This window comes from Pseudoliparis swirei, chromosome 24 (genome assembly GCF_029220125.1).
Source record: "Pseudoliparis swirei isolate HS2019 ecotype Mariana Trench chromosome 24, NWPU_hadal_v1, whole genome shotgun sequence".
Taxonomy (NCBI): Eukaryota; Metazoa; Chordata; class Actinopteri; order Perciformes; family Liparidae; genus Pseudoliparis; species Pseudoliparis swirei.
In genome coordinates, this window is record NC_079411.1 from 20,847,780 (window position 1) to 20,856,928 (window position 9,149).

Consider the following 9,149-nt stretch of genomic DNA (forward strand, 5'->3'; position numbering starts at 1 on the left):
TTTATTCCCTAAATCTGACATTTTACCAGCACCCACACATTACAGTAGCCTTTCTTATTTTTCTTTAATCTTCCATTTGAAATGATAGATTGTTTAAAAATACAGGATAAATAACCTACAGATAAGATATATATTAATAACGTACGGTCTGGGGACATGGTTGCCCACTATCTGCACGCCCGGTTCCAGTAGCAATTGAACCGCTTACAGAAAGAATCAGACGAGATTCAAAAAGGTACGTCAACTGTCTAAAATGTGCATTTACATATTCAGTGATGTACACTTTTTATGGACAGTTGCAAAAGTCAAAACATTTGGTTTGCTATAGAACCGTGTTTATCAGGCCACTTGTATATATCAAGATACAAAGAAGTATCCGCCAAGTTTTGCTCTCAAAATATAAGTGTGTGTGTGTTGTATTTTATATGATGTCTCTTATGTACATTATTTAGGAAAGTTATATAAAATCTTTAAAATCAGTCAGATTATATTTTTTGAAATGTATTAGTTATTTGCAGTAGAACGAAAGATGAAATGTACACTTTTATTCATCCCCGTGGGAAATTTCTTCTCTGCATTTGACGCATCCTTAGTCATTAAGGAGCAGGGGGCTGCAGTTTAGCGCCCTGGGTTAGAAAAATACAACCAAGTACCACACACCCGTAGTGTTTTTGATAAAGACACACAATGAACAGACTGTAATGTAGACACAAAAGTTAAAAAAGTAAGAAAACACTAGTGTTAATACATTTAAAGTGCATACAATTCAGAAGGTTTTTTCCGCCAGTGGTTATATAAAGTAAGTCAAGTCCTTCTCGGAAGGAAAAGATGCCACAAGAAGAAAAATGCCACAAACCATCCGACCGGCAACGATCATTCTGGTTTAAAAAAATACTTGAACATCGTAGCCTCCTCGTAGTTTTCATGATAAGAAGTTTGTCGACACAAGAACACGGAAAAGACACAACACAAACGTCAACAAGTCCATAGCCGCTCACATCCTTTCAGATATTCATGTGGTTTTCTACTCCGGTCTCCGGTCCGTAACATCCGGCCCTCACGCGTGTGTGAAGGAGTCGTGGAGCGAGTGCGCCAGAAACACACCTTCGTCAAAGTTGTTGGAGAAGCTGGTGTGATAGCTCGGGCTGCTTCTGCTGCTGCTTTTGCGCGGCTGGGATTTGGACACCGGTGACTTGATGGCAGAGAGCCTCTGGGCCTGGCACAGCTTTTGGATCAAGAAATGCTTGTCACGGCCCTCCTGGGGAAAGAAAGAGACACGGATAGTAGATCCCCTTTTGTGTGTGTGTGTGTGTGTGTGTGTGCAACTCGACTCGCTTGTTAAAAACCTACCATGGCGAGCTGCTCCCTGAGTTGGTTAATAACTCTCTTGTGAGCTCCAGCTAGTGCGATTACATAAAACATGGCCAAGCTGCAGAAGAGGGGGGGGGAGTAAAATGTTGAAAGAAATTACAAAAAGAGAGAGAAAAGACCACGTGTTATAAACAGTTAAATACTGGAACACCACACACACACACACACACACACACACACACAGACTCACACTTAGACACACACGCACAGCCCCCCCCCCCCCAGAGAGATACACACACACACACACATTCACACTCGTACCACGTGACGACAAAGAAGGAGACGGCGAAGGCCTCCGAGGAGAGAGCGAAGAGGAGCGTTTTGATTCCATGAGGCAGCTCGGACACTGTGGCTGGCAGCACCTCCCAGGAGGTGTTGTAGTTAACAAACGGTCCACAGGCCTGGGAGGAGTTTATCCTGTGGAGCAAGAAACGGGGTTGCGTGAGTCGCGTGTAACCGGTAGCAACGAGCGATGCTTCATTTATTCGGTCGGTGAGACGCCAAATATCATGTCTCCACGTACACTGCCGGTCAAAAGTTTTAGAACACCCCCTATTTTTTGTAGTTTTTATTGAAATGTAAGCATTTAAAGTCCAGTGAATAATCTGACATGGTACAAAGGTCAGCGGCAAACTGCCAGGTCAAACTAAAAAGTTTAGGTTACCAAAAACGGAAAGATAATGTGCATTTCAGAGTTATAAAAAAGGAACAAGTGATGGGTTAACAACGTGCAGCTCTTCTGCATGTTCTAGAAGTAAATTAAGTCTTGAAAGTTGATGCTAACAATTCCTATAAGTGTCTCAACTTGTGTTGACTACTTACAAACCCTGTCTGTATAACAGCTGTGTTGTAACAGACTGTTACTACACACTCTTACGCATTATTTGGACAGTATTGTACTGCAGGAAGTAGAATATACTACTTCCTCTTATAATGGGAAGATAAAGGCATTTAACAAAGGAAGACTGTCGGACCATTATAACCCTTAGGAGTGTAGGTCTTTCTTCTAGAGACATTGAGCTGTTCTAAAACGTCTGACCGGTCGTGTGTTTAACAGCAGAGATCCAGAGGTGACCAATGAGCTGAAGGACAAACGCAGCACGCGTTACTCACTGAGCCACGCTGAAAGACACGGGCAGGCAGGCCAGCGCGAGGCCGATCAGCAGCACGACCAGGAAGAAGAAGTTGGAGCTGGACGCTCGGAACGGCCGCGCGGCCGGACGGCAGTTGGCTATCAGCGAGACCTAAAAACCAAAGAGCGGGCGGAACGTCGCAAACTTCCACGACGTCGGATATTTTGATCCGCGTAGCGTTTGATATCGAACAAACCTTTTTGATATAGAAGATGAAGAAGTATTTAATGGTGCAGATGGCCGGCAGCAGCGGGCTGTAGAAGGTGCCGATCCAGCAGATGGTCTGACCGTAGACGATCTCCAGCACGTTCTGAGGAATGGCGAACTCCTGCTGGCCCCACCACCTCGCCACGCCGCAGTCACAGTAGTTCACGATCAGCCTAGAGGAGGGACGAGGAACAACACACGGACACGGTCACATATGACCGGAGAACAAAAAATATATAAAAATAATAATAATAAATTGGATTTATACAGCGCTTTTGAAGGTACACTTCACGTAATCAAATCATCCTAAAATATATACAACTAGAATGGGCACTCGGTAGAGCGCATACCTTCGCATATCACAAGATTGGGCATTGAATTATGAACATTTTGGCATTAGTTGCATGCCAATTGGATAGAAATTGACCGTGCTATGGTAAAAAGAAGATGTTGACCTTTTCATGACCTTGACCTTTGACCCGATCGATCCCAAAATCTAATCAAATGGTCCCCGGACAATAACCAATCATCCCACCAAATTGCATGCGATTCGGTTTAATACTTTTTGAGTTATGCGAGTAACACGCATACAAATAAATAAATAAATACACGGCGATCAAAACATTACCTTCCGCATTTTCAATGCGAAGGTAATTAGAACGTAGAGCACACAATCGCACTTTAAAAGCAGTTCTGAACAGGCGGGTTTTGATTTGTGATCTGAAAATGGAATTATTCGAAGTAAAAGTGTTCGGCAAGAGGATACAAACATAAATAAATGAAAACTTACTTCCTGGGAAACTCCACAAAGATTGTGACGGCGATGATGATGATGAAGTCAAAGATGGTGAGTTTGTACATCTCCTGGCCCACACGGGTCTCCCAACACTGTGGACGACAAATAAACAGGTAAATAAACCATACTTTGAATATATACATATATATACACACACATATATATATATATATTACCGTGACATTGTTGGGAGCTATGGAACAGTTTAAGAATGCATTATATAGTGGAAACCCAAACGAGTGACAAAGGACTGAACTATGTGGCGCTCACTTGCCAATGAAGGGAATATTTGATTAAGACCAAAGAATAAATGATCGCATACCTTTTGTATTTATAATCTAACTAATGTACAATCCGAATAACTTTGCAATAGTTTCAGGGAGTCAATAAGCATCGAGCTTGTGGGCACCTGTGTATTACTCAAAGGGATCACTGTCACCATCCAGCTTGTATGCCCCAGATTCCAGATCCCATGCATCTATTTTCCTCAGATAATACAGTAGCTGTTCTCGATTGGTTTGATTCTTTTTTTGTTTGTTTACAAAATAACAAAGTATCAAATAACAAACCCTCTCTGTAATTTGTTTTGTCCGTGTCGCTGTCTCATGGGAGTTCATCTCTCCTTTTCTTAAAAGTGTTTTCATTCTTGTTTGTTTCTTCGGCTTCGAGTGACTCAAATTAACCGTATCGTGTATTTGTTGTCGTTTTATTTACACCTTTCGTAAGGATAAAAAATAAATTATTCGTATTCCAAAACCATGCACATTACACGACAGCAAAACACAAGATCCTCTCCCACCGAGCTGAACTGAAAAGTGTGCATACGTGAGCTCAACAACCGGCGTGAACCAGTCTCACGCCGTGTTTTGTTGTTGTTTATGTTGTCCTACAGGAGAGTTGATGTCACTGCACTCGCTGAAAGCTCCGCGTGTAAAAAAACAAAACACGTACGTGACAACCGATGTAAAATAAAGGACGTGATCGGGCACGCCGTGGCTCGATAACTGGTACCGGTCCATTTCAAAACACTTTCATCGGCCCCGATACGGGACCTCCCTCCCGTGTATCGCACTGGAATGCAGAAACGTGACTTACGGAGTAAAGCTTGTGGTTGTAGCCGCAAACGCACGGCTCCTGTTCACATTTAGTGATCTGAGACCACAGAGAGAAGAGCAGAACCCCGATACTGGTCAACCGCATGAAGACACACCTGGACGGACAAAAAAGGAAAATTAAATCACGGAAACAAATATTTCCCCTAGTTTTTACACATTAAATCCTCCTTTTTTTGCATTATCTTTTCATGGCAGGTATACCACTCGTCTCCTAATGCATTTAATGTGCCAGAGGACACCGTTAGCAGTAAGAGAGAGGATGAATGAACACCTCATCAGCGTGAAGCGGATCTCAAACGCGGGCGAGTAGTCCTCATAGTTGATGATAACAGAGAAGAGGAGGGGGGTGACGAAGTTGGCCATGGTGATAACGATCGAGGGAAGATACTCGTAGATGAGATCCACGATGAAATTGTCCTGCAATCATAGAAAAAAAAGCGTCGTCCGTTGAACGGACATCGAAGATTCAGGAGCTCGTTTGAAAAAGATCGAGTGATATCACTCAAAGAAAATCTGGATCCAAGTGCATGCCTTTGAAGGAAGTTTGAAAGAAGGATAATAATAATAATAATAAAAAGGCTGAAGTGGAGTTCAAGGCCATCAGCAACATGTCATTACCTTTATCTTATCCATCTGTACTTTCTGGGAGAAGATGGTGGCTTCGTAAATGCTGTAGAAGCAGCTGGCCAGCACGCCGACGACAAAGAGGTTGAGGATGAGGCGGATGAGGTAAATCCGGCATCTCTCCCGACGGGTGCGATCGGCTATTTTCTGTTTGATCCTCTCCTCCTCCAAATCCGTCTGGGAAGATAAGAATAAAACCACTCAATTCTGAGGCAAGAAAAAAACTAGAAATCAGTCGTCATGCCCGAGAAGAGCTTTTTGAAAGTCTCTTAAATATAAAGAATGTACGGCAGAGAGCTAGATTCTTGTCCGGTACTATGCTGCTACTGAGGTGTATTTACACTCAGGGTTCTTACACATTTTGACCAATGGATTTCCAGGACTTTTCCATGACTTTAAACCAAATTTCCATGACCAAACTGAAATCTCAGTATAAACATGAAAAATGTAGAAAATTGTGCGTATTGAGAGCGTACGCCGGCTTATATTCTGAGCATCTTTCTTTTAAAAAAACATATTAATTATTTCAAACTCGGCGTAAATGAACACGTGATTATAACATTTCCATGAGTTTTCCAAAACTTTTATGATTTAAGTTTTTTGCATGACTTTTCCAGGCCTGGAAATGACCGTTATAAAATTCCATGACTTTTCCAGGTTTTCCAGGACCGTACGAACCCTGTACACTGTACTCTGAGCATGCTCTGGCTAAACAACGACAACGAACGAAGAGTCGCTAACAACGCACCCGGAGCTCGTAGAGCAAACTGCTCCTCTTCAGCCGCACGGCGTTCTCGTTGGTGATGCAGAAGTCCCAGCCAGAAAAGATCTTGTTGCAGAAGCTCTGAAAGCGATCCTCGTCCTGAACCAGGTTACGCTTGAATCCCGTCGCCGACCTTGAAGAAACAGATATTCCAAGGTGTTTCCGGAAACTTCCCAGTTAATTCAACCATGATTTTTTGGACTTTTATTTACCTTTTAACTATCCAGATGAGACTGAGGAACAGGTAGGCTATGGTGACCAGCAGGTAGGCCAGCGGCAAATTGTAAGTGATGTTCGGAAAGTGTATTTTGTCCACTTTGTAGTAGCCGTAGAAAAGATAGGTCTGTTCCAGAAAGCCCTGCGGATGAAGCGTCGAAGATGAGGGAAAAAACCAAAATGCGAAAACCTTGCTCGTTCATCCAGAATTCATTCGATCGGACTTACTCCACCCGACAGCAGATCAGTAATGTGCTCGTGGAAGATGACCAGACCTCGACGGGCGCTGCTCGGATAAACACTGCACAGCCCTCCTGCAGCAACAACACAGGAGCAAAGCAGCATGAAGACCGCGCACCGCCTTGTTTATTAGGCTCGAGGTTCCCAACAAGCAGGCGTCCCCTCACCGTCGTTCTGGTTGTAGGTGATGTTTCCCGAAGCGGTCGGGGCGATGATGATGGGCAACATGACGAAGCTGAACATGAGCAAAAAGATGATCAAGTTGAGCGTGACCAGGAAGCGCAGGAAGGAGAAGTAGGACAGGATGCCTGTGCCGAACATCCCTATTGAGTGGAAAGGAGGAGACGTTTACTTTTTAGGGACACAATTAAGCACAAGTGTGTGTGTACTCAGGACAGTCCATCTCATTTTTCATCGCTCACCCTCTATGAGGTGGATGTCTCCCCTCCAGAGCTTCAAGGAGCTCAGCCATTCATGGGCATCGTCCCTCAGCCTCCTCAGGTACCTGCGGGTGCTTTGCACCCTCTGGCCCAAACTGCTGAGCTCTCGGTTCTCCTCCAGGCGTTGGGTTCTAACAGTAAAACACAATGGTTTTTTTGAGAAGTTTTGAAGATATGATACTTTTTAAACATAGCCAACAATTTAAAAAAATGAGGGGTTGAACCTTTTGAACAGGTCTGTTTAACATCTTTTTTTTCTCCTACTTGTCTCGGCGTTTCTCGGCCATGGTCTTGAGGAGTTCCCTGATGGGTCTCTGAGCCATCAGAAGCTTCTGCTTCTCCTCATTTCTGCCGACGGTGCTCAAGCCCCATTTCCCGCTGCCAGAGGAGCCGCGTCGCGCTCTGGAGCTGCTTCTTCGCTTGGGGCCAACAGTCGATGACTTCCTGCGGTACAGCAGGGACTGGTAGCTGGGGAGCTGGTCCAACAGCGGGTTACCTTTGACTCGGCCACTATGGTCAGTGTAGAAGACTAGAAAATGTGAATAGATATAAACACGATTAGATCATGAAGAGTTAATTTATGAGTTGAATTGACAGATGGTGATAAAGACTCAAGACAGACAATTGAACAAAATAATAAGAAAAGAAAAACACAGCTGCCAACCTTTGTGGACGATTCAAATCTACTGTTAGATACTGATCACAATTTTAGTCAAAATCAGAATATACCAACTCTTAAACTGACTTCCCATAGAAGCCTTCAGATGGTACTTTTTTTTTTACTGCCAAAAGCAACTTTCCCAATAAAAAAGTTGTGAATAATAATTGAGATCTACATGTTGGGAGGTAGTTATATATTATAAATTGAATGAAAGAAGCAGATATTTCACATAAACTGACAGTTTAGTGTCTCCGGTGTTACGGTTTAACACGCGACCGTGTTAACTGGCGACTTTTCAGCCCAACTGGTCCGTTGTTGTCGTAGTTACGAAAAATAGGATAGAGAACACGTATAGCTGTCCTCGTGAATGCCGCTTGGTTTTATTTGCGTAATGCAGTGTCCCCTCTCATATACATAATATATACACACACATATACACTACCGTTCAAAAGTTTGGGGTCATCCAGACAATTTTGTGTCTTCCATGAAAACTCACTTTTATTTATCAAATGAATTGAAAATTGAATAGAAAATATAGTCAAGACATTGACAAGGTTAGAAATAATGATTAATATTTGAAGTATTAATTTTGTTCTTCAAACTTCAAGCTCAAAGGAAGGCCAGTTGTATAGCTTATATCACCAGCATAACTGTTTTCAGCTGTGCTAACATAATTGCACAAGGGTTTTCTAATCAGACATTAGTCTTCTAAGGCGATTAGCAAACACAATGTACCATTAGAACACTGGAGTGATCGTTGATGGAAATGGGCCTCTATACACCTATGGAGATATTTCATTAGAAACCAGACGTTTCCACCTAGAATAGTCATTTACCACATTAACAATGTATAGTGGGTATTTTTGATTAATGTTATCTTTATTGACAAAACTGTGCTTTTCTTTGAAAAATAAAGACATTTCTCAATGACCCCAAACTTTTGAACGGTAGTGTATATATATATATATATATATATATACACTATACAAATTTAACAATGCGGCATTCACTAAGGCAGCTACTTGTCTTCCTATTTTCAATAGCTGTCTGTAACTACGGCAACGGACGCGTTCGGTTCAAAGTCGCTAGTTAACACGGTCGCCTCTTAAACCGTAACATCGGCTCCAAAGGACTGCTTGTTATTTAATTAACGACACCTGGTGAAACAAGCGAGAAAACAACACACAGAATGTCGTCACTTTTTTTGTGTTCACCCAGCAGCAGAATAACAAAAGCTAAACCGAGAAGCAGACAGTTGAGTCAAAGAGACGAAACCGAACAACTGTAACAAAACCAAAAGGCCCTTTTTTAATGTTTTATTTCCAAGCAGGTCAAAGATGTTCGGTTGTTTTCGGCTGTTAGTCCGAGGCTAGCCTCGTTAGCCGGTTAGCTTCACCTAGCTAACTTATCGAGAGAGAAAAAACAGTCAGCTTCAAAACACGAGTACTGCGCTGGCTAACTTCAACTTTACCTGAGTCGACGACCTCCATGTTTTCCGTCTGTGAAAAAATATACAAATATAAACTTATTAAATACTATTATAAACAATTGAGCGAGAAGACTGTCGTTCAACAGGGAGTTGA

The 9,149-nt window shown here is 42.6% G+C and overlaps 1 protein-coding gene across 1 annotated transcript; it reads right to left on the reverse strand.

The window, feature by feature from the left end:
* Positions 1–530: 530 nt before the first annotated feature.
* On the reverse strand, positions 531–9,149 carry LOC130190651 (transmembrane channel-like protein 7). The gene is made up of 16 exons (XM_056410173.1): positions 9,038–9,149; positions 7,170–7,434; positions 6,888–7,036; positions 6,633–6,788; positions 6,454–6,539; positions 6,222–6,367; positions 5,995–6,142; positions 5,241–5,423; positions 4,894–5,039; positions 4,603–4,717; positions 3,502–3,599; positions 2,701–2,884; positions 2,485–2,615; positions 1,633–1,788; positions 1,351–1,429; positions 531–1,258 (listed from the first exon to the last, which is right to left on the reverse strand). The coding sequence occupies exons 1-16, from the start codon at positions 9,054–9,056 to the stop codon at positions 1,058–1,060; spliced, it is 2,262 nt and encodes a 753-aa protein (XP_056266148.1). The 5' UTR covers positions 9,057–9,149; the 3' UTR covers positions 531–1,057.

Bases quoted from the DNA above. Each gene is read 5' to 3' on its own strand.
- LOC130190651 (XM_056410173.1), bottom strand. The intron at 4,718-4,893 runs GTGTTCATTCAT...TTGTCCGTCCAG, and splicing joins ATCCGCTTCACGCTGATGAG to GTGTGTCTTCATGCGGTTGA. The intron at 1,789-2,484 runs GTGAGTAACGCG...CTTGCTCCACAG, and splicing joins GTGTCTTTCAGCGTGGCTCA to GATAAACTCCTCCCAGGCCT.